Consider the following 26,121-nt stretch of genomic DNA (forward strand, 5'->3'; position numbering starts at 1 on the left):
CAAAGAAATGGATGGAGCCTAGTCTCACCTTGGTCTGTCCATATGGTGAATCTGGCTCTGAGTGTGGCTCAGGGACACTCCTCCAAAAGAAGCATGGAATCCATTTTGTCAAAAGCAGGGCGACAAAGGCAAGACAACTACTGCATGTCAACAAAAGCACATCTAGAGGCTCATTCCTAAACTGGAGAGCCAACTTAGTCATGGGGTCATAAGGTCTTGAGCATTTGATTGAAATCAGAAACAACAACAAAAAAAATTCCCATTCTAGCCTGTCTCTCCCATTTCCTAATAATAGTTATCCTCCAGCACTATATATTTTAGACATCCTCTTGAACCACCCATCCTTCCAAATAGTGCAGTTTGTAGTATCACTATTGTTATGTGGGTTTACTCTCTACATTGGCCACAGCATTATTTCACTGCTTGAAGGGCTCATCAACCCACAAACCTAGAGAGAAATGTTGATTTAAAGGACAGGAGGTGTTTTCATTTAAGACCAGATTCACTGACGTGATTCCATGTGAACAGAAAAGGCACTCCATCTGTTTAGTAGAACTTGACAAAATGAGAGGTTCTACAGAGTATATTTTTATCTGCCAAGTGTACAAAAAATGATATCTAATTTAGAAACCACATTCAGCAAATGGTATTTATTGTACCAACTGTATAAATTCAAAGATTTAAGTATATTTGATGAAGTGTGGCATTGTAACAGTCATTACCGCGAGTCTGATGAGAACATACCATTCAGAAGTGACAGATCCAGGATTGAGGTGTGCCACTCTTCTGAAATATAAAACAAAACTTAGTGGCATGTTCTCACTGTAACATGTTTTTGTTTATGAGCTATGCCTGTCTTACTTGCATTCTGCTAAAATTTTACACTGTTCACTTTTCCCTTTCCTTACTCTTCACAGCATCCCAGACGGGCAGCACGGAACCACCATGGCAACGCCATGAGGTTGACCACTGTAAATGCTTCTAGTATCTAACAGGATCATGGGATCTGCCCTGACTTCATACCATCAGCAACCCTGTTCTACAGTCCACCCTCAGACGCACATACCCAACATCTTAGTGACTCTGGGCAGACATGCTACAGATTTTCTTTTCAGCCAGTTCAGAGCTGATGTCATTGAGAGACCGTTTTGATGAAGATGTTCAGAGGGCTGTTACCTTCCTGTATAATGTAAAGTCTGAGGAAAGTGATTGCTGATATCAAGGGACTTGATATTTCATCCTAAATCACTAGCACCGCTTCCAGTGTAGTCGGTCTCTCTTCTAAGCCAAGATTACTTCATTTGGTAGTTTCCTGAGGTTCTGCAAAAGCACCCATTCATGGGATCAAGGCACTGGAGCAACTTCTTACTGAAACATGTTTCACATGCAGAATCACAACACAAAGCCAGACCACAAACAATAGCTGCTCATGTGAAAAAAAAAAAAAAACACCCCCGCCCCCCCCAAAAAAACCCCAAAACTCTCTGTATGGCTGTCATCACTATAATAGCTGAGCACTTTACAGCCTCATTTACACAGCTTAGAGATTTTTTTGCTGTAAATTTTGGAAGAACTTGTCCGCCTCTGGACCCCTAGGGTAAATGTGGGAACCTTTAGATATGTTTATATATCTCATCCATAAACCATTTACAAAAAAAACCCCCACCAACAAAAACAAAAAAACCCACCCCAAAAAACCCCCAAACCGTCATAAATATTTTCTTTGTACAGCAAACATACAAAGTGCCGCACTTAGGGACATGGTTTAGTGGTGGACTTGGTAGTGTTAGGTTGGACTCAATGATCTTAAGGGTCTTTTCCAGCCTAAATGATTCTATGATCCTACGATTCTAAATAATCCTCTCCAGTGGACCACAGAACTTGTTGGACTGTCTACATAGTTTTTTAACATGTGAGAGGTTTTCCATATCATCAGCTTGGAACTGCACCAGACTTAAGAAATGCAACTTTTTAAATTACAAGGACCAGTGGCAGTAACACAAACTGTGCAACAACATAGAACAGTCAGCTTTATTTCGGGAAGTACAAGAAAGCAATGTTCGACTGCCTGGTATGTCATTTGAGGCAGTGGGAAAGTAAAACAACATCATCGCCTCTATTTAAATAGTGTTATTGCAACATCTGAAAATAGGAAGCGCTAGGAAGATTGCCTGTGTCTTTAGCTTGAGCTTTGATCATGCAAACGCTGATGCTCAAGGTTAACTTCATGCCTGTAAGCAGTAACTGGGTTGTGTGGATGTGACGAAAGCACATTCCCAAGTGCCCCACAGGCAGCTGCAGGAGCAGCATGTGTAGCTTCAGCCAGCAGGTTGACGCCAAGAGAGTGCAAAGCATGCGTTAAAATGAATAGCTCATACAAGTGTCATTATAAATGGAAGTGACCTGCTGGGAAAATCAGAAGGGAAACAGTGAGAATTGGTGCCATGCCATTACTGTGGAGGGATATTTAGAGATGTAATGAGGCCAAATCTTCTGTTTCCAAGAAATAGAATAGTGCAATGTACAGAAATAAGAAACCCCTGGAGCAGTGAGTGCCTCACCTTTGCAGTTCTGGATAGAAAGCAAGTTATCAAATATGTTTGTCTGTCATGAAACTTTCATCTACTAAAAGAATGATTGATTGAATTTGACTACTAAAAATTAACAACAGTCAGCCAAGAAAAATCTACAGCCTACGTGCACTCAGCAGCAGGGGCATCAAGGCAAAACACTCATGACCTTTTTTTTTTTAATAGCCAAAGCATTTGTGATTAAATCACCTTGTCAGAGAAGATTTCATATATGCATTTGAGCTGTAAATGTGGATTTAACTCCCATCTTGCAGACTACTTGCTATATGGCATTCAATTTGCACATTTCTATGAAACTCCTGTGTGGAAGTGCCTATATAGGGATGTTCAACTCATCTAGTTCATCTAGTGCAGTCAATAGAGATCTAAGGAAGGATTCAGATGGCCACACATAGGCACCTAGTGCCTCTAGTGTCCTGAGATATCCCTCCAGCCAGCAGCAGCTATTCTAGAGGGCACAAGACTCTTGTAGATTCTGTGTCATATCTGCCAGCCCTGCAGGTCTTGGTTACCCTAAAGCATCTCAAAGGGCACTGGGCACTGATGTGAGGGCAACTAAATCCCTTTCCACTGGCAATAATGGGAGCTCAGACTTGCATGTAAACACAAATATTCAGATGTGTAATGTGTGAGATGAGTCCCACCCTATGAATCCATGAGACCCCCAGTAACAGTGCAATGGCTCCTAAGCACTTCTAATTTCAGCTATTAGCTTTTGCTCTGAAACTCCAGGTTCAGTCCCACCTGCCTGGTTCACAGAGGTGACCTCCATACACGCATTAAGCAGAAATGACCCAATCAAGCCTGTATTAACAGCAAATCAGGACGGTGGTATTATGACCAACACACAAAGCCATACTGAAACATCTGCAAGCCCAAGATGGTCGCACCTGTCTGATCTGCAGAGATTCATGATCAGTAGAAGTCCCAATCAGATATAGAGAATGAACCAAGGGAAAAATCTAACCAGGTAGTCAACTCCTGTTTACCAAGTTTTGAACTGAACAGCTTAACACTGAATATCTTTGCCACAGACAAACAGGCCATACACAGGATCATTACCCTTACAATATAGGCATGGAGATTACCTTGAGAAAAGGCTTGTGTTGCTTCTGGGTTAGAAATGAACACAGTGCAAATAATCTGCATGAAAAAGAAAGTCTTCTAGCCACAGATGAGAGAACGCTTTCCAGTAAAGTAACACTGATAAATTCTCCATAAGCAAAACCTAGAAAGCCCATATTTTGTTTGAATAAAGCTCCAAGAAAACAGGAATCATTTAAAAATGAAATTATTCACAGAGTCTGCAAGGTCCACTATCTCACAATAGTTACAAAACCTTGTTTAGAGACACTTGCACTTGTGCCACGTTCACAGAGGCGGATCTGTCTGGGGACAACATCAAAACAAAAATTGATGGAAATAAAAGCATTGTAATGAATGGTCAGCTTCAAGGTGGCAGAAACACTGCACAAACATAGCATCAAGCCTTCAAACTCTTTCTTATCAAAATGATGGGGAATAATTTTCTGAAAAATGAACTTGACAGTTTTTAATGTTTGAAATGAAGCTTTACAATCTTTTACTTTTTTTGTGCATGAGTATTTCAAATTAAAGTTAAGATAAATATAATCTATAAAATAGTGATAAAGTTGTTATGTATTTCATTGGTTCTCCAAAGAAATCTTTCAAATTTTCATTTCAACAAGAAACCCACATTTTAGGATGCTACTTTTCTCCAATTTATGTGGTTTTGTCACCTCTATACAAAAACACAAACACATCCATATACTTCCCCCAGTACACACACACTCTTACTTATTTTGTAGATACGTACTTTTCATAGCTGGAAACAGAACCAGATCCATAACATTGAAGCAGTATTCAAAGGTCTGAAGTAACCCTTATGTACATGTATTTTTTTTGTCACAGACGGAGCACTTTTGCATCTTAATCTCATTAATTTAGGCTTGAATGACAAAGATCATGCAGCAAACACACAGCTGTCAGCTACTATCTTTCAATATACACTTAAAAAAGTAACCTGCAAAGACACGTGAGTACACATGCTCTCTCTCCCTCTCCTAAGTGGCTTTTACTGCTGTCTAGCATACTTGTGAACAGTTTCCTCTGAAAAGTGATAATAACTTACTCCACAGCAGTTGAGCATAGGGCTATCTGTAGATGGTTTACATGAGACCTCTAGGCAAGATGTCGTCTTTGGTAGCTCAACATTGATAGCCACACTAAGAAGTTCTCTGAAGCGCGACAGTGACCAGAGAGGAAGTTTGATTCATGCTTCAGAATGGCATGAGATTTCATAAATCCTTCTCTCAAATGAACCTTGCTTTGGCCAGTTGTGACCGACCAATGAAGCCCTACAATGGAAGAAAGCTCAGAGGAAACAGGCAGAGGTGCTGAGCGGATGAAACTCAGGGAATAATGTAGGGTGTGACTGACCACAGCTGTCGCAAAGAAGCTGACTTTATTTCAACACAAAGGGGACCGGAGGGTGTCCTTTGTTTTAGATAAACAGCTATCAACAGTTGAGGGGATCAACTAGTGGTGTAAATATTTCTCCGAGTTCATTAAAAGAGTATGAATGTCTCCCAGAGTTAGCCAGACCAGCATGGGGGGAGCGTACACATGGCTCAGCCCAGCAGAGACTATAAAATCTAAACAACTAACAGAAGAATTTTGAAGAGAGCAATGGGCTTTAGCTGGCTTCAACCCACATATTCCTTTGCAGTGACTGGGGATACCCGGTGTCCTGATGGTAAGCATATTATAGAGACCAGTAATGAGGATCATATTGCCATTGTGATTGAACTGTGTATTGCAATTGTTATATTTTATATAAAGTGTAATTTATATTTGTATTGTCTTTTCAGTATATTTTATATCACTTTTCTAAATCAGAACATCAAATATCTTCAAATAAGTAAATTTGTCATTAAACTTCATACCTTTCACACATGGAATATCTAAAAGAACTTGGTCAGAAGGTATTGGACTCTGACACCAATGCCTGTCTGGGAGAAATAGTGCAAACCTATGTCAGATGTGTTGGATGAGATTCAGTGTGGGGCCTATAAAAGTGTACTGGCTTTGGCTGGGATAGAGTTAACTTTCTTCACAGTAGCTAGTGTGGGGCTGTGTTTTGGATTTGTGCTGGAAACAGTGTTGATAACACAGGGATGTTTTTGTTACTGCTGAGCAGTGCTGACACAGAGTCAAGGCCTTTTCTGCCTTTCACCCCACCCCACCAGCGAGCAGGCTGGGGGGGCACAAGAAGCTGGGAGGGGACACAGCCGGGACAGCTGTTCCCAACTGACCCAAGGGATGTTCCACACCATATGACGTCATGCTAAGCATATAAAGCTGGGGGAAGAAGGAGGAAGGGGGGGGATTTTCAGAGTGATGGCGTTTGTCTTCCCAAGTCACCGTTACGCGTGATGGAGCCCTGCTTTCCTGGGCATGGCTGAGCACCTGCCTGCCCATGGGAAGGAGTGAATGAATTCCTTGTTTGGCTTTGCTTCCGTGCGTGGCTTTTGCTTTCCCTATTAAACTGTCTTTATCTCAGCCCATGAGTTTTCTCACTTTCACTCTTCCGATTCTGTCCCCCATCCTACTGGGGGGGAAGTGAGTGAGTGGCTGTGTGGGGCTTAGTTGCCTACCAGGGTTGTACCACAACAAAGAGGTTCAACAAAGAGTAAGAAAAGAAGACCACTTTTCATACCTTCCCAATTTTGTGCTATTGTAAGTACTGGAGAAGCCTCTAGTGTAAGACACTGTCCCAGCGACAGGGGAAATTATGGCAATCTCCAAGTGATGTCAGGTTAGTTGGAGGCTTGACGAACATCTTTGAGGAGTTGTGTGCTGGAATCCATCCCTGGATACATTCCTCCCACACCCACCAACATGTTCCTTAAACCAGAGCTTCCCCAGAGACTTGAGAAAACAACATCAGAGTACTATAAGCTAGAATTTGTACAGGTGAGATCCTGCACCACTCAGAATCAGGATGTTTACACTATTTCTGTGAGACAACAATCTCTCACCGTACTACAAAGTGACCAGAATGAGGGCAAGGAACCAAGCCCCACCTCAAGAGGATCCAGTCACCAGGGGCAACAAATAATTTTCCTTTTCAGTGTATCCCAGGACTTCATGAAATGAAATGCGTGACATCTAATCTACTGTCTCTCCTTTACTGGGTTGTCTGAATAGCCTTAAACACCATAAATGAAAATTACAACCTTCAAAGTGACTGAAGGGTAAGAAAGAGAAGGAAAACAGAGAATGCAATTCTTATACTGATACAATCAGCACAGTAGCACTAGCCATCCACCTTCTGGTTTATTTTTTGGACAAAATTCCTGTTTTCAGATGAATCATCTTTTGACAAGGTCTTAAAGATTGTGTGGCCAAACATGTCAATGGACCAAAAAGTGGGATCAAAAGATTTCCATGGAGATCAAAATTGAGTAGGATCACATGTAAGCCAGGACTTGTAGTCTCTAATGGAAGCATGTAAGATGGGAAAGTCAAAGGATGTGAAGGGACGCATGACAAAACCCATGGAATATCAGTGTGAACTGAGGACCCACTTCCTCTAACTTCCTTTAAAAAGTCAAGCTATAACTCAGTGCACGTATCATACAGATATATAGAATTACAGTCATCCAGTCATCCTGGATATTACTGTAATTCTAGCCAAACCATATCAGGAGATTACAACATCAGAAACATCTTCATCTGAGTCACTGTAGAAATATCCTGCCATTTCAACCAATTCCTCTTATATATGAAAGCAAATTAATAATTAAATAAAATTCTTCTTCAGGTCCACCAATACAAACACGCATTCCCATCAAGCTCAAAAGCTGCACCCAAGCAATCATGAAGGTGTCATCCAGGGATTTTTCAAGGAAACAATGGCCAAAAGAGAGAGTGAGTTATATTGCCTTCCAACTCTGAAAAAGTATTGCTTGCTTTAAATCACTTCAGACTGAATTTACAATGTCATTCACTCAGCAATTCAGTGAAATTACACATACATGAAATTCTCAGAAGCATTTCATGCCATCTGTTTGGGATACTTAGTGTGAACATATTTGGGGGGTGAAGTTAGTAATTATAGGGGGAGGAAATTAACATATTGGACTAATTAACAGCATCTTCTGGAAAAGAGACAGGGAAGATGATAACCAATTACAAAACTTTAATATTTACTGTTCTCCCAGCTATAAATAAAGATTGTTCAATATGGCTCTCCTTGGGGATTTTTTGTTGATTTTTTTTCCCTTCTAAAATATGATATCTGCACTGTGTCAAAGAAAGTGAGCCAGAGAAAAGACTCAGACATTGCAGACTCTACGGTCTGGTTCTATACATCCATGCTGCTGAATGGAGCACACCAATGTTTCAATGTGATACATCCTTATTGTTATGAGGGTTCAAAATGAAGGATGCACACAGCTCACCTAATTTTGGACGTCAAAAAATTAGAGTAGACTTAGTCAGAGGAGCTTGTTATCCTTGGATCCCTTTAAAGAAAAAGCATTTCATTTCTGCTTCATTTTAGATCCCAGTTTAGGATGAAATCATGCTTTGGACTTTAACTGTACCGACTAGAACTTTACTGACTATGAAGAGGGTATCACTATACTGCAGACCTCCATTTTTAATGAGAAGACTTATAGCTGAATAGTCCAGATTGTTTTGAAGATCCTGCAATTGTCATGGAAGACAAAATGAACATGTAGTGGTTAGAAGCACCATGCTGATGATCCACCACATTGAGAAAAGTACATTGGCCAATGCTAAGCAAAAAAGTGAACTTTTGTTCCTAGTATGTCCCAAAGTTCACTTCATGCTTACGCCTGAAGCTGGGCTTACGCCCAACCGGTCTGAACATGAAGCAGCTTTGGGTTTTACCCATGCTCAAAGCAGAGTACATGTTCACAGGATTTTGAAGCATGCTGCAGAAAGGGCTATGGTCACAAGCATCATGGGAAGGTATGTTCTAGAAAAGCTGCATGTTGGATTGTCTCTATATAACAATCAAGTTTCATTAATTTCAGAGCAGGGCTTTACCTTTTTGATCAGTGATACCTTACAATGATAGTGCAAGAGAAGAGAGGCTTCTGTGACTTCTCTTCGCTTTTCATACTAAAATGCTATTATAGCAGTTGCACTCGGCCTGAGAAGATGCTCTGTGTTCATGCACCATGTAAATAGTCCAGAAAATTATTTTTTGTCAACAGTTGAGAAGTAAATTGTTTGTCAACTTCTAAGACAGCCTGCTGTGAAATTTGTTTTTTTGCAATAGAAGCTCTGGACAAGGAAAAATACATTATGAATTAATGGCAAGTTTTACAAAAATATTTACAAAAATATTCAAAAGGCAAATAAAACCTGAAAGAAAGGTCTAAAATTGTGGAAGGTTTCACAGAACCTCATCTATCTTTCCTTTGTTTCCAGCTACAGAATGGAATAGCTGGTCATTAAAATTTATACAAGCAAATATACCACATGAGGCAGAGTTGCTCCCTGGAACACAACGGCACAAGTTGCAGAGCTCAGGCTAGATTCATAATACAGGTCAACACAACCATTTATATGCAAATTAAGAGACAGTTAAGGCAACACAACCTTCAGAATTCAGTCTGATCAGCTTATCTATATCAGCTTATTGTCCTTAAGGAATTGATACAGTCGGAGTAAAACACAATTGATCTGATACATTATACTGAAAGATTTTTTCTTCCTTAAGCCTCATTTCCTTTGTCATTTCTCAGGGCTGAAGAACTGGCTGAATGATAATATCTACATTATTACAAGATATTTTAAAGTCCTCCCTCCATGAAGATTTACCGGGGGAGAGAGAAGTGAAGGGGAAAGAAACAAACGTACTGTTTGCCCTAGTAGCATCACTCATTGCAGCACAGCCCCCCTTCAGTCACTCCACAGAGGAGTGGCTGTGAGTGTGCCTCTCCCACTTCTGAAGCAAAGCTGGATGCAGTTTCACATCTCTTACAGTGTCATTTTTGTGCTGGTGTCTTTTAGCCAAGAATCAAGCACAAGAATCAGTGCTTTGCCCTGCTTTCAAAAACTGGTATGAGGAAAGCAATGGCACCATATTCCCCCAACTCCTTCCTGCTGTCTGCCCTTAGTCTTCTAGAGAGTATGTGATACTCCCTTTACACCACTGCCAGTGCCCCTAAGTGCCCCTGCCCTACCCCTCTGTCAGAAAAGCTTTCTGTCCTTACCTAAAGCGTTAGAGTCGGGCTTTGGAGGCTTGATGGTGGGATCAGGAAACAGAAATGGTAAAGTTTTGAGGTTAAACATCTGTACTGTGTTCTGATTTAAAGGACCGGTGTTTTTCATGGTAAATACTCCATTGATCTGACTGAAATGGTCCAAGGTTCATCCCTAGCTTATATGAGATGCCAGTCTGGTCAGAGCACCCCAGTTTCTACAGTGAATGCCACACAAGGGCTGGATTTTACTAGCACATCCACCTGTCTTCGCCTGCCCAACCTGGATGTCCCATGCTGCACTTGGAGAATTGCGGACAGCCTTTGGCAACGAGTCCGGCCCAGCCTGCATACAGACACTTTAACCGTACTGACCTTCAACTATCTTATCAGTCGGTGAGTATAGTCAGTTTGACAGACTAAATTCTGAAAAAGGGCTGTCATTATTAGTTCACCTGAAGTTCTTTCCAGGTGTGCAAAATTCAAAGTTTTCTTTCCATGTCACACCACTGTACATTGTTGCCAATGAGAACTGAAGGCTGCAGGCACTATGTTTATCTCAGCCAGAAAAGATGTTCCTGGAGCAAGGACACTTTGAAAACAGATCCTACAGTAACAAGAAGCCAACAAGAAATGGAGAAATAAATACCTGTGACATTGGTGTGGGCTGACAAAGCTTCACAGTACTTTTCCAGTAGAACAGACAAGGGCAGATTCACGGAAGATTCACAGTGAAGAACTATCTGGATGAACAGACAGAAACAACAAAACAAACAGTAAAGCAGCAGCACAGGATAGATTTTCTCATTCATGAGTACAACAATCCCCAGCACTTTCATAGCAGTTCCCATTCATAACTGGTTCAGGTACAGATATCCCCTCATGACAGAGAAGATTTACGGTTATACTTGCTTAGCTCCATGGTGGCATTCATCTGACTAAATGTAGGCATCTACAAATGAACCACCTATCCTGGACCTCTTCCTGAGGAAGCCAGTCAACAGCATTAACAAAGCTCAGGACACAATTTCTCTCACCTAAAAGTAGATGCCTAAAATAGAGAAGATGAATCACATCCCATTAAAGATCACATGTGGAATTTTTTCAACTAACTTTTAATGGTTACATGGGTGCTAAAGATCCTTGCACATTCAAGAGAGACAGCAATTGGCAAAGGACAATTTAGCAGGCTTGAGGAAAGTGCTTCCACTGACTGTATAGAAAAAGTAGGCATGCCTGTAAGGTGATCCTTGGCTCTTTTTAGCCAGTAAAAAAGACAGGAGTTTCTGACTCTCAGAATTCAGAGTGCTGAGCACTCCACTGAGGGCAAATGCTAGCAAGAAAGCAAGCAGTAATATCAACATGGGCACTTCAAGAAAGCTGCGGGTTCAGTACAGGATAATAGTAGATCCCCAAGTAATTTTTAGGATATGTATATTTTGAGTTGAATCCAAGGAATACATTGTCATTTTCACACTCAGAAATTAAATTACTGAAGTGACCACTGCAGACAAAGGAAAGAAGCCCACAGGACTCTACATCTCAATGTACAGCTGAGTTGGGATACTGCTTGGAGCAAGACAAGCTCTTGAAAAGCCCTCTAAGAAAGGCAGAACTAAATGTGGTGAGAAAATTCAGGTGTGACACATCAATGACAGAAACTTCAATTTTCAAACTATGAAACAAAGTCTTCCTGACTATTTCTGAGGGGATATAAAACCGTGGTAACACACAAAATGCCTTTGCTTTTCTATTTATGCAGAATGATTCTTAACATAATACAGACAGCTTTTACTCAGGGAAACGACCATACTGCCTGAATGTTGACGTTACATTTCAGTGCTTTAAGATGCATTAAGTGATTGCAGCACGCTCTTTATGTCACTGAATTCCTTGTCACTTAATAAGAAGTGGAGTAAATGATCATGACAATAGAATTCATCAGCAATGTTAGTCTCTAAAGAACAACTGTTCTTTGTACAATACTATTTCTATCTATTTCTCACTTTGCTGATATTTTACAAAATCAGAAGTCTTGAAATACAAACAAAAAGCCTTTTTCAGACTTCATTCTTTTCAAATAAACACCATGAAGCTGCTGTTTCTCCTCCAGGGAGACTCAAACTACTGCCTCCTGTAGTAGACCCTTCCAGGGTACTGACCGTGCGTGGTCAGGTCAAGGAGATAGAGAAAGGCAATGGCTCTGTTCTGCAGCCAGGGCAGATGCCATAATCTTACAAGGCACAGAACTCCAGCCGAGCCTGCCAGAAAGCAGACTCTGTAGTGGTCATGCCTCATGTCAGACCCAGTCACGTGAGTTGACATAGCAGAGGCATTTCTTCCCTTCTAACCCTCTGCCACTCTGCTACCTCTCAGGCCAAAGCACCGTCTCACTTCAAAGAAGAAACTTGAGACACCTCCATGTACTGTAAATACACTGCATGTTCAGCTGTCTGCTTTGTAAGATGATGGGAAAGAACAGACAGAGGTCAAGCTTAGCACAGCATGTGTAGGAACAAGAAAGGTTAAATGTCACATTTGCTTTAGGGTCAACTTAGGTTCATTTGGCTAGAGGGAAAAGCGCCTTCCACATATTATGTTACTTTTGCTTTCATTTTCTCTCCACTAACCACAGCTTTCTTGTGTGTGATACTTTTTAAAAATTGTATTATTTAAAGCAGACAAACCCCAAAAGCCTAAAAAACCCTTCTGAAAATAATAAAGAACAGCAAAAAAAGAAAAATTTAAGTAATGTAGAATTTTAAAGATATGTAATTGGGCCTGTGACTGTGTATATATTTTGAAATACTAGTTACTTTGAGTAACTAATGCACCACTTTACTCAAACTGCATTTCCCTTAAGACAGCTACTATTCCATGACCTCTTCCCACCAAATCAGTTCTACGTTGTTTTGCACATTTACCTGAAATGTGCATGAAAATGTCTATCTTAATTTCTCTGAGCACCTGTGGACTTTTATGAACAAATAAAAATAATGCACTGAGCCAGAGATTAAGGTGAAAAGGAGTCTTCTACTTTCTAAAGCAGGGGCACCAACTAATAGTCTGCAGGCCAGTTCTAACTCTTCGGAACAATATATAGAGCCTTTGGTCAACTTCCCGTTCATATCTGAGAGGACTTTCAGAAAAGCAATGGATGAATTGTTCCAGTGCGTCACTGTCTGTGCCTCTCATGGTCATTTTGTTAGACCTTTCCCTTTGGCTGTGGTCACTGCTCTTCATTAATCCATGAAAGGTCTTCATCTTTGTCAGAGGGCATGCAACTACGAGACACAATCAGAGGAACTCACCATAAGATCACCTCTAGATATGGGAAGGGTAGATGAAAAGGGCAACAATCTAAGAGAGAGTAACATATTGCTATGCTATGTTGTTTGAAGTTGCAAGACACTAACAGTAGTGTGTGCTCCTCTGCAAATGGAAGGGCTCCAATCTTGCAAACATTTCTTTATGCAGAATTTGTTCTTTGTCACACAAGTACTCTCATAAATTACTAACGTGAAGTCATAAAAACACATATGCAACATTATATGATATATGTAACATGCCTCAATGGATCCATATGGAGAGCTCTGGGCATAGACAAATATCTGATCCATCATAGTGTTGCCTCCTCTCAGTTCCTACTAGAATTTGTGGTTATTTCATGCAGATTAGAGAGGACTTGTAACTTAATTTTAAAAACAATTAACATAGAGTCCTGGTTTGAAAGATTATTGTGTTCCACTCTGTAGTGATATGTATCTATAAAAAACAAATGAACACTGATACTGTAATTCACCTGCATTGGAGAGGTTGTTTTCGTCTCTCAAACATGTAAGAAATGGCTACAGTAATATAAACAAGCCCCCAAAGCTATGAATAGGATCCAAAACTGCCAATATAGGCATGGGGCTACCACAGAGATACAATGGACAGCATCATATAAGTTTAAATATCTAGCAACAAGAAGCAGCAGATCGGATGAAGTCAGCATGACTGAAAACTGAAGGAAAGAGCTGAAGTGGAAAAGGGTGACACGTGACAGTGCAACATTGGTTGCCACGATGGGGGAGGTAAGCTCGGAGGCAGCGAATGCTGCCAAACATGGACAGATGCATATGCTCCGCTGTCCCATTCTCACATAAGAATTCCCAGATACCATATTCTAGTTGCCTAATAAAAGCCAGCTTTTTAGAAGAAGCTGTTACACCTCCCTGTAAAACATCTGCTGGTGGCATGCTGAACAAAAGCAGAGGTGCTGACACCTGAGACATAGTCTCAAAGTAACAGAGCAAAAATTCTCCCTTTCAAAAAAATGTAGTATCTAGTACTTATGAGGTCCTCGAGAAATCCATCCCGTGGAACTATAACAGCATCTCATTAGAAAGCCGCTCACAGAAAACCAGTGGGATTTATCTCAAATAGCTCAGACTTCCAAATAAAGAGAGCAACAGCTGAGGTGATCACCTGGGGATTCCTTTGCAATTCAGGAAGCAAAGTAGGAATTTTTCAGGTGCAGTTCATCTGCCATATTTTAAATCTTTAAGTTGAAATGAATCAGTCCCTGACCTCCGCTGACAGCATTAGCTGGGTCTCACCCACTATAAGGACAAAGTACCTTAGATGAATCCTTCCTAAATTTTCTTTAGACACTATATACAAAAGGAGAGATAAAAACATTCTTAGAGGTGATGGCTAGAGCAGACAGGAACACATCACCATCTTATAAAATTATCTGGAGTACTACTGTTTTCTTTCTTTTACTGAGCAAGATGAAGTGACCTTCCAACACCAAACAATTTTGTAGTTATCAACCACAAAATGTGCTCAGTCCACAATTGACAAGAGAAGGATCCATCTCACGTCTCCATTGCCACATAAAAATGAAGTCTCAGTCTAAACCAGCCACCTGTGCTCCTTATAAAGTCAAAGCACTTTCGCCTCCTGAGTAGACATCTATGGTAATGGCATGGATCATGTTAGGAGGATGCTTATTCCTACCCTTCATTTCTGTGAAGCAGCACTGCTGCTAAGACTCCTGCTGCACCGCCTCCCAGGGGTTTCTGTAAAACATCTGGGTAGTGCTGAGGCCTTAAATTCTACCTCATTTCAACATCAACAGTGCAGTGAAATTGCCTTGAGCACACAGAAAGCTGCTACTTTGTAGTTTTGCCCCAGAACTAAAAAGAAAAAAAAAAAGAAGAAAAAGAAAAAGAAAACCTGGATTTAATCTTTAGTTCTTCAATTAGACAATTCAAATAAATTAATTTGAGAAATACTCCTGGCTCAAAGGTAACCTTATTAAGTTAAGCTGTCCAAATGCACCATTTCTACAATGAGATCGAGTGTTCACCTGAACGTTTGGGAAGGACTGTCTCAGAGCAGCAGTCCAGTTAAATGCAAAAACTCTTAGTTTGTGTCCACAGCAGCTCAGTTTAGGGAAACACATGCATCTAACTCCACCATGAAAATATAATTAGTGAAAGAGCTTGATGCAGCAAAATCAAAGAAAATCCCACACTTCCTTGACACAACCCATTCTCTGAATACAGCTAGGGAGTTTCCAGGGCAGGTGGGCACGTGGCAAGTTGTGCACGGGTTCCTGCCACCACCAGTACTTGTGTGTGAAAACAGATGCTTTGGGAAAAAATGCCGGGTATTCAGTGGCATGCACTTATAACAAATGCCAACATTCATCTGAGAAGCTCTTTCTCTCTAACAAGAGATGGCAATACATGGAAGAGAGTGAGGAGACCCAGAATATTTGCTGGCTACTAATCACCTGAAGGAATATGCACAACCAGGAGAGTGAAGAATGCTACTTAAAGAGGAAAACAGAGAACAGCCTAGGAGAGGAGGGGAAGGCAGTCTTTTCTGTGGCCAGGATGGATTTATACTGACTGTCGTGTGGTTACTTCATGCACAAGAAGTATGCAAAAGAGATGCTTATTAAAGGACAGTGCTAAGAGAGCCAGCATGGTGGAAATACTTTGCTTGTTGAAGAACCAAAAAAAGTCAGTCCAAAGATCTCTTTGGCCTTTCTCAATTCAGTAACTTAACTTTGCTAGTGCAGCGGCATTTGGCAGTATACAATCGTTTGGCTCTGCTTCACCAGAAAAATAATTTCCATTTGTGACAGAAGGTCTAAATACAAGTTTTCACAGGAACCTGCAACCTGAAACCTGAGCCAGCTACAGTTACAGTAAAAGGAAAGACTGCTAGCACAGTTCAAGAAAAACAGTCTCCTTTTCAAGTCATCCTTCAGCTCTTTCAACTCCACGTTATTACTTGTCTCTAAGTTAATCCAAGCGTCTAGATAAAATAGTGCTACTAGCTAGTGAACCCCAAATGATCCATGAGACATTGCTCTATGATCTTAGAGGTCAGCATGTGTTCTGCAGCTCTTCCAGGAAGTCTGGAGAAAGAGAATGTAAGTCTGCCCGGAACGGGAAGTAGGACCTCAGTTCAATAAAGCAACTAAACACATGCTCAGTTCTAAGCATGAAATTAAATTCATCTTTATTCAGAAATAAATTTAAAAACCTCAAGCATCTGCTACACTGAGCCCACCACTGAACTTCACTGTTGTCTTTGAAGCTTGGAGATCTGCCTTCATTAAGCATCTGCCTACGTGCTCTGCTGAATAGGGGCGTAGAGGGGAGGTTCTTCATCCACTGAAAACCATGCATGTGCTAAGTCCCTTTCTGAGTCACAGCATACAAAGCAAAACTGTTTAAGACCACCCATGAGCTGGACTTGTCCCAGCAAGTCTCCATGCCCTCCGAAAGCAACATGAGATATTAAAAAGGAGCAAAATAGCATTTGAATCACAGGCTACAGCTGTCTTCAAATAAAATTGCTTAATGGAAAGACTTTTCAATTTCACACACTGGAAGAGTTTTGTTCTTCATTCCCCATACCTGTGGATATCATATTCAGAATCTGGAAGGGGAGCAAGCCCTTCACAGCACTCCTGCCTTCATGTCTGCTAGGTCCTAGGTCTTCACACCAAACCCATGACTAATTCTTCCCTGCTTTTTCCACCCAATTCATGTTGCTATGAATCCCCTCAGCAGCTCAAATGTGATTCACCTCACTCACCTATTTCAGAAGGCATTGCTTTAGGCTCCCTAATATTCAGTGGAAGAAGGAAGCACTATCAAGGAACAATCCATCACTTCTACTTTAAGCATGCACTTCAGGACAAGATGACTTATGCACTGGAGACAAAACACACAGGGAATCCAGAGTAGCTCAAGTTTAAAAGTCACATTTACCCAAATGAATGCCAGTATCTCAGCTAGCTCTCCCAGGCAAACTCTCATCTACCTTAATAGTCTCTGCAAAGATCATTCACCCATCCATCATTATCACGCTGCCACTACATTTCAAGGCCTCCCTTCACAGGCTCTCCCAATTCTAGATCATCAACTGTGAGCTCCTAATCTTTGTTTTTCATGTCTCTGCCAGCACGCTCCCACCTAAAAAAGGTAAAAGCCCATCTCCCATGCTGGATCAAGACTTTAATCAGCTAGTGATATCTGCTCTCACTGTCCATGGAATGTCGACAATGGTACCTCTATATCCTCCATAAAATATTCCTTTGACCCAAGACTTCATGATAGTTCACTGCTGATGACCAGTGTCACCTCACTGGCTCATTCTTAATTCTCTTTCTCTCCATCCATTGCTTATTCCTTAAACTACTAACTCTTGGGCTGGAGCCCACCTTTAGTATTTGAAAAGCACATATCACAGTGAAATTTAACTCCAAGACTGGAACAAGAGAAGGTCTAACAACAGTCTTTCACCACCTGAAGGGGAATTACAGAGGAGTCAGACTCTTCTCAGAAGTTTACAGCAAAAGGACAAGAGGCAGGCACCATTCACAAGTTGCAGCAAGGGAAAATCTCACAGGACATGAAGAAAAAATTATGCACCACGACAACGGCTGAGCATTAGAAAAGAGGTTCAGAGATGCTGTGACATCTCCATTTTTGCAGATTTTCACAACCAAACTGGATGAGGCCCTGAGCAACATGATCTGGTTTTGGAATTAGCCCTGCTTCGAGGAGGCTGGACAAGAGACCTCTAGCAGTCCCTTCCAGCATAAATTATTTTTTCATTCCTTGATTCCAGGACATATAGCCCCTATGGTAAAAATAATAATAGACAACAGTTACCACCAAACCCTTTCTATTAGCAATCCTGTAATAAACAGTTTACAGACTGTATCTTGAACAATAACCAGCAATTTAGAGGCTTTGAGGTTTTTTTCACCCATGTTTCTAATTTTTTGGACTCTGTTCTGTACATAATCAGGATTAAAATATTATGTCAAATACTATGAAAAGGTATTTTTAAATTATTTTTATATTTAAAGATAGAATTTTCTTTTAAACTTTTTTTCCTGTCCAAAAGAAAGAAATACTGAAAGTCTGACAAGACTGGAAAATATTCATGAAAAGACACTTGTTTTGAGAAAGTAGGGGTTTGTTACACCTGGGAAGGTCTCTCAGGTTCAAGATGGACTAAATAGCTGATCTCCTAGCAGTTAGGACATGAGGCAGGATGAGGAAAGATCCTCACTCCATCTGATTTGGAGCTCGCCTAGTCAAAATCCTGTCATGTGCTCTGAGACATCATTCTTGTCAGCCAGAGAGATAAACCTGGCCTTCCTCTCTGCTTTGAAAGAGTCAATCGACAACAGAAGGAGCAGACTGGTCCCTGGACATCCTCGCCCCCAAAACAAGGAAACAGCAGGAGCACAGCGCTACTCTGAGTAGCCCTTGGGACTGAAACTGAGAGAGCAGAAAGGTTACGCCTGTGATGGCCACGCTACAAAATACAGCCACTGGTGCTGGCTCACGGGCCATGTCTCTGCTTCTGTTGGCCTGAGCCTCCTGAAACCCAAGCTATGTCTGGGCTGTGGGAGTCTGCTACTGCCACTCAAAAGGAATCGATACTTTAGTCCGTGCACTGAGACGCCTGCTAGCAGAGCCTGGCTGGCAGCCCCCAGGCAACCTGTTCGGACTCATCAGCACACTTCCTTTCATTCGCTTTCGCCTTCTTTCCTCCTTCCTCCTAGAACTTCCTTTCCACTGGAAAAGCCACCCCTGCTAGAGGACAGCACTCCCAAAACCAAGGCAGCGCAGAGATGGCAGCACTCAGAAAGCCTCCCATTTCCCAAGAACCTGGGTAACAGCAAGAGAGATTATCCCATAGCCCCCAGAGGCAGGTGGCTCCCTTCCAGTTCTCTGGCACTTCAGCTACTATTACTAGGGCAAGGGTTTAGGATTGCAGTGAGGACAGCTAATGTATTTTAATCTCCATCTGCATTGCTCACTATTTACTTTCCCGGCATACACAACCAAGAGTGGATAGTTTTTCAGCCAGGATTACGCAAAAGTTTATAGAGCTTTAATTAGTTTCACTTTCTTACAGCTCTGTTGAAGAAGTACTTTTCAGCTCTTGAAATATCAAATGGATTTTCTTTCTTATCTAGTGAAAACAAGCCGCATTTCTGCACAAGCACATGCCGCTTAATTGGTCATTCCCAGAGAAGGACAGCTTCAAAGTTCTCCACTCATTTAGCTCCACAACAGAGCTGTCAATCTGAGGAACAAGACATGCACGGGCAGGAGCAGCACGCTCCCAGCACCTGACTCTCAACGTGGGTTCACTTGCACAGCAATGAGGTACTCGTGAGCCAGAGGCCAGGCCAGGATATCAAAACCCATCTCTGTGAACCGGCTTTCTCAGAACGCCACTGTCCCTGCCACAGCACTTCCCAAATGGCACAGCCTTTGTCAAGATCATGTAGGGCCGGCAGAACTTCTGCTTGCGAGAGCCAATCCAAATGATCCCAGACCCAGAGAACTGATCAGTACTTACGAAAGCATGGCATGCTATGTGTCAAACGGCAGTGCAGGAAGCATCTAACAATTATCCTCACACTGGCACCAGAAACTGGAAATGAAATTTTCGTACATCTGGACATGATTGATGAAATTCAAGCAGCCGTTCATCTGAAGGACAGTACTTGTTAGCTGACTGATCGCAATGGTAAATGACTAGTTTCTATCTATTTGTCTTCTCTTGTAATAAGGGCCATAGCAAAATTTGTCTAACTCTTCAGAGAAAAGAAATAAAACACATAAAGCTCTTCACCCAACACTCGCCAACTCAAAAAAAAAAAAAAGCTATTTTCAAAGCTATTAAGATAAAAAAAAAGGATTAGCAGTAAAAGAAAGTAATTCTGTATAAAGAAATAGTTTGATAAAGCAAATCAGCAGGAAATGTTTAGTTGTCAAGGCTGGTTGTTATGAATAGGAAGATAAGGAGGCAAAAACAATGTTTATGCAGTGCTCTGATACATATCATTGCATATCTATAGGAGGCAAGGAGGTGCCATGTGGCTCGCTGGACAGCTCCAGCTTTACGTCCAAATATTAATGTTTGCACTTTCATAGAACCATAGAATCATTTAGGTTGGAAAGGACTTTAAAGGAGAACAGACTACATTTGGGATTAAAACTGGTGTAGGTTAAAAAAAAGAAGCACGTATACATGATCAAGATTTGATCTATCTGTTTCAATTTATAGACACAGAGTGGAAAAGTAAATTCCTGCAGAAATGTCATTTACTGGATAAAATTTTAATCTGAAGTAAATCATCTTTTCCCCACAGCCTCCTTCTTGGGTTTGCAGTGCTGCAAACCTCAAAGTGACATAAACTAAAAAGGATTAAATTCAGCAGTGTGTGTAGCCTGTTTTTACCACCCACATTTCCTCACCTCCCCAAAAAATAAAATCTGCAGTACTATTAAAAAAAATCTAGAAAGGCGCAAATGTTTGTTCTAATATAATATTTTTAAATATTTGGTTTACTAATATATAGGGCAAAATGAAAATAAAAACAAAACAGAAACTCACTTCCTTAAAAAGTTGATATTATCCACTACCCTGTTTTTCTCATTGTGAATCTCTCGGATCATCACATCTCCAGCAGGATCCCACAGTAATCTCTAACACAAAGAAAGCTGATTGCTGAAGTCATAGCAATGAAGAGTTTGCCTTAGAGGAAAATGCCTCCCTCAGGCACTCATTGAGAGCCCCGAGCAATGGGAGTACAGCATACTCCATCTAAGCTAATAAAACTAACAGTGCAAAGGTCTGGTTTAAGTACTTAATAGTTTATACTGTTAAATTTTTTAGTATGGTTCCTGGCCACATTTTTGCCCCAAGCAATCTAGCAGTGTCTCGAACAGTTCTGGGAATGATCTGGGAGTTAGGCTGCACCATGGACCATTCTCAATGGACAGTTTGCACAGTCTTCCCATTTTAGAAGCTGAAGGAGCTTAATAGCATGGGCACAAGCCACTCGCTGGCATTTGGCCTGAAGGCTGAAGAGTGTCCTGGCAATCTTAATATACTAGTAGAGATACAACCTATGAGACTGAAACTAAACAAGTATGCACCTGATAGTGCATGCTCTGCAATGAGACCCTGCACTGTCTTCCTCCACCAGCTTCAGCAGAGGCATGCGAGAAGCGGGGCAGGCACAACTGCACTCTGGTTTGCAATATGAAGGCCACAGAGTTTAGAGGACTTAATCATTATTTCTCATCTGCTCTTGACAGAATAATAATATGTAAGCAGATGCCTTATACGAACAAAAGCTAAAGGCTGCTTTCTTTCTAGCTAAGGGCAGCTATGAATATCACTGAAACGTTTCATGGCAAAACTACCAGCCAGCCAACATCAGCCATTCTTCCTTGCATACAACTACCTCCTTCAAACATCCAGTAATTACCACAAGATGGCTACAGATTTAAACCCTGCCAAAACACTACACCAGGAAAGGCTTCTCATGATGAGATGTTTATACTGCATTAATTCACAGTAGGACTGAATTTTGGCAGTCTCAGACCAGGAATATTATTTAACTTGTCACCACTGGCTGATATACTCAAACTGCTCTGGCTGTTTTAACAGCTTCAGGAGAGCATATGAATTATACCAAGCTTTGCTTTTGTTTTTGATGAATAATCCCCCCTCCTCCAAATTACGTGAAGTCAGCAAGGACTCTATATCAAAATGTCAAAAGATTAATTTGCCTTTGTTTTATGGTTTGTTTGTTTGTTTTTCATATTCAAGTAAATGCATTTTCCAGTGTGTCATATGTACAGAAACCCTTTAAGAGAACATAAATCTCAGAGCCTGCTGTGCAAGTCTTCACCCTTTCGCTGACCAGCCCTGTGAAATCTGACAGGTCATTTGCACCAGCATTTTCATGTGGCAGATCTAATTCTGTACCAGAAAGTTGCCTCATTTTCATATGTGTTGCAAACCTGCAGTTCCCATAAAACACAACTGCTCAGCTGCTGTGAAAACTTAAGCTTCCTTAATCGCGTAAGGGCCTGCTCCCACAAGCAGCTATGCCTTTTCTCAAATCCACAAATGTGAATACAGCCATTGACTTCGAGTCAACTTTCAAGTGTTTTCAAGTTAAACAGGAACTTAAGAGCTTTGGATTTGAGCCAAAGTTTTAAAACGTTTCTCTTCAGCTTCGTGGTGCAAAGTTTTATCCAGCTGTAAAGCAGAGATACAGATTTACCAACATTTGCGGATGAAAACACACCCCAAAAGAACAGTAAAAGCTCTGCTTTTGCTACAACTGGAGCAGTAAGAGCTGTTCTATACATGAGGCTGAAGATCATCTTCCAAGACATTATTTCCACATACTGCACAGGCAGACACATGAGTCTGTATCAGACACAAGCATGCTACATTCCAACAAGCTCCTCCATATAAGCATGCTCAGAATATACTCCAAGTACACATTTCTCTAAGACTAAAGGCATTTTATGGAAACTTGACATTTTGATTCTTAACCTGTGCTACTTTCTTTCTTTCTTTCTTTCAAGGCAGCTGTTTTGTTTTAAAGCAGCAACCCAACTACCAAAATTTACAGGGGAACTGGAAAACTGTCCATAGATTACATCTACGGGGGAAGCACATGACATTTTTTGACTCATTGAAAAAGAATTAGTCTGGCAGCTCTTGGTACCTGGGTACTTTTGATAACCTCACTGGAAAGAACTCCCCCTCTCTAAACATAAACTGAAATATTTTTATGGACCAAAAGAAATCAATGCGGGAAAACACAGCCTGGAAGAGAAGAGGGACTAAGAAATGAAGATTAGGAAGAACTGGTTTGGGATTGAAAACAGCAAGTGTGTAGACCCATGCCACTCTGCTCCCATGTGCACTGATCTCTGACTGGGGAAAAAAGACATTGGTGGAGCTGAGAAAATATTCTGTCTTCTAAGAAAGCTACTGCAAAGCTTTTAAGATTAAATTGTTGCTTTCCTTTGCAGGCTGTTGCTTTTCCTGACCTGGCCTTTGTTTTATGATTCTTTGTTTATTATGATTCGCAATGATCACAATAAACAAATGATTCTTTATGATTCTTTGTTTTATGAATCTTAAGCCTGACCTCTATCTTTCTTTGTAAATTAGATAGAGAGGAGAAAAAAAAAAGAACATAAGGAAATAGAACAGATTTTCTTTCTTTAAGGAAATGTTAAAGACGGGCCAATTACACTATAGTCCAGAAGGATCACTGCCACTTTTTTAATGCTGTGGGAACAGCCTTTACAAATTCTGCACAAGATCAACGTACCTCCTGCTTAATTTCTCATATTTGTTTTGCAAGTATCACTTACCACACTTAAAACCATCACTTAAAACAAACAAGCCACCAAAGAAGTCAGTCTGACTTAGGAGTGTGGGTTGGGAAAGCTGTTTTAAGTCCAGTCTGACACAGGCCAATCTTATCTCCACCTCATCCCAGAATCACCCAGGGGGAAGCTTGTGATCAAGAAGGACCACGAGGAAAAGCCTCTCTTAGATTTCACTCAAGAGAAGTTCAGAGCAAACACTTGGATGGATGCGTGGGCTGAGCCCTGCCCTTTGCCCCCGCCGTTTGCTGATCCCTGCGGTGAAAGAGCAACTGATGCCGAGCACTTGCTGCGAGGAGAGGCAGCAGGGCGAGAGGCTGGGGACAATGGGCGCCAGCCAGGGCCACCCACTGCCCCGCTGAACTGGGCAGTGGCAGGAAAACCCCGTTCCTCTGGGGCAGGGAGCTGCGACACCAGTGGGGTCCCTTGTGCTGGACCTTTTCTGGTAAGGAAAGGGGACAGGGAGGCGGCTGCTTCACGGAGAAGGGGACACCAAGAAGGGCCATGGTTCAGCCCAGGGGCTCCGAGGGGACCCAGAGGTGAGCAGCCACGGGGAGAGGGTATTTCAGCGCCCAGAGACGGGCAGGACCTGTGAGGGAGCCGGTAGCGGTCCCAAACGAGGTCTGTCAGCGCCTGGAGATGGGAGGGACCTGTGAGGGAGCGGGTAACAGCCACCGGGACGAATCCCTCAGCACCCGGGCGCGGGCGGGACCTGTGAGGGAGCGGGTAACGGTCCCCGGACGGGGTCTCTCAGTGCCCGAGGACGGACGGGATCTGTGAGGGAGCGGTTAACGGCCACCGGGACGGATCGCTCGGCACCCGGAGGCGGGCGCGACCTGTGAGGGACGGGGCACAGCCCCCGCTCCCTCACAGACCGACTGGGTTCCCCGCGGTCGTGGGGCGTCCCCCGCCCTCCCTCCCTGCCCCCGCGCCACCCCTTCCCCGGCCTCGGCACTTACGGGCAAGAGCAGGAGCGCGGCGGCCGCCGCCGCCGGGAGGCTGCGCTGCGGCCCCCGCCCCGCCATGGGGCCGGCGGGGCTGGGGGGGGTGTCCCCGGGGCTGGCGCTGCCCGCTCAGCCGGAGCCTCCGCGCTGCCCCGGCGCTGGCATCTCCCCCCCGCTGCTGCCCTTGACCCCTGCCCGCCGCCGAGGAGCCAGCCCCGGTGCCGCCGGCGCGTCCCAGGGCAAACCCCCAGGAGGGAGGGAGGGAGGGAGCCGGGCGGGGGAGTCAAGCCCGCCCTCCGCCCAGGATGCCTCGGGGATGGAGGCGGCTGGGGGCGCCCCGGTGGAGCGCGACCCTCAAAGCCTCCAGAAGCAAGGGGGACCTTCCTTTTCCCCTACACTGAATGCAAGAGGGATTCCCCCCTCCACCAGGCACTGGGTGCAATAGGGGCTTCACTGCCCACAATCCTCCAGAAGCAACCCCCTCCCCAAGCACTAAGTGCAATGGAGATCCCTTTACCCCAGCACTGGGTGCAATGGGGACACCCTCCACACAAGCCTCCAGAAATAGCGGGGATCCTCCTCCACCCCCCACGCCTCCACCCCCATATACTGGGAATTCCACTGCCTCAAAGTTTCCAGGAACAAGAGAATTCCCCCTGCCCAGGCTCTAGGTGCAATGGGTACCCCTTTCCAAAATTAGGTGCAATGCAGACACCCCCCACAATCCTCTAGGAGCAATAAGAATCCCTTCACCACCGCCCCCTCCCACAAGGAATTAGGTGCAATGTTAACTCTATTGCCCATAAACTTTGAGGAGCAATGGGTTTCCCCCACTGCGCAGGCACAAAGTGCATTGTGGACCCCCTACAAGCCTCAGGAAGGAAGGGGGAATCCTCCCTGACACTATGTGCAATGTGAACCGCCTGCCAATCCTCCAGGAGTAAGGGGACACCCCCCCAGGCCTAGATGCAATGTTACGAGGTGCAATGAGGACCTCCACCTCCAAGATAATGAGGAGCAAGTCTCTAGGCTTCCTGGGTATTCCAGGGCAAAAGGGTTCCAGCCTGTTGGTCACCAAATTCATCAGCACACCTTCCTCAAAATCTCCAAGCCTGTGGGGCATCCCCTTTGCTATTCCCCAGCTGCAATTGGAAGCCCTTTCTTCCCCAGCACCAAGCCTTGTAAGACTCCCCAGCAGCATGTCTCAGCTGGGAATGTACACCCTTCTAGTCCGGCAACCCAAAAGCATCCTGTGTGGCTGTTTCTTGTGCACTTGGTCTCTGAAACAAGAGACATTTGTCCTGCTCTTCTCATCTATGAATACTTGCCAGACTAGATCCCTATGCAAGCAAAGGCAAAACAAGGTCACCCCATATCTTCATGCCATACACATTTGCCCAAGGGGCTTCTGGCCCTCTGCTGTATTGCCCTAGGGTGCCTGTTGGTGCTAAGGGAATTGGAGTCTTACAGATTTGGACACCTGACCCTATTGGGGCCCATAAGCTCCTGGGCCTTACAGAGACTAATTACTCCCTGCCTTCAGCATCCAGCTAGGCCTCTCCATACAGTGGATGCG

At 42.9% G+C, this 26,121-nt stretch overlaps 1 protein-coding gene across 3 annotated transcripts in view; it reads right to left on the reverse strand.

Moving 5' to 3' along the window:
• Window positions 1–24,629, reverse strand: part of CRHR2 (corticotropin releasing hormone receptor 2) — a 170,107-nt gene extending 145,478 nt beyond the window's left edge. Inside the window, exons 1-3 of one of the 3 annotated variants that reach the window (XM_076332015.1) lie at window positions 24,561–24,629; window positions 10,503–10,596; window positions 745–786 (exon numbers count right to left, since the gene is read on the reverse strand). In XM_076332015.1, coding sequence (XP_076188130.1) covers window positions 745–786; window positions 10,503–10,596; window positions 24,561–24,626 — 202 coding nt within the window. In that variant the 5' untranslated portion in view covers window positions 24,627–24,629. Of the gene's footprint in view, window positions 1–744; window positions 787–10,502; window positions 10,597–24,560 lie in introns of those variants that run through there. The other 2 variants (XM_076332016.1, XM_076332018.1) reach the window with 2 other exon arrangements.
• Window positions 24,630–26,121: the final 1,492 nt, after the last annotated feature.

Source organism: Aptenodytes patagonicus, chromosome 2, assembly GCF_965638725.1.
Source record: "Aptenodytes patagonicus chromosome 2, bAptPat1.pri.cur, whole genome shotgun sequence".
In the NCBI taxonomy this organism is placed as follows: Eukaryota; Metazoa; Chordata; class Aves; order Sphenisciformes; family Spheniscidae; genus Aptenodytes; species Aptenodytes patagonicus.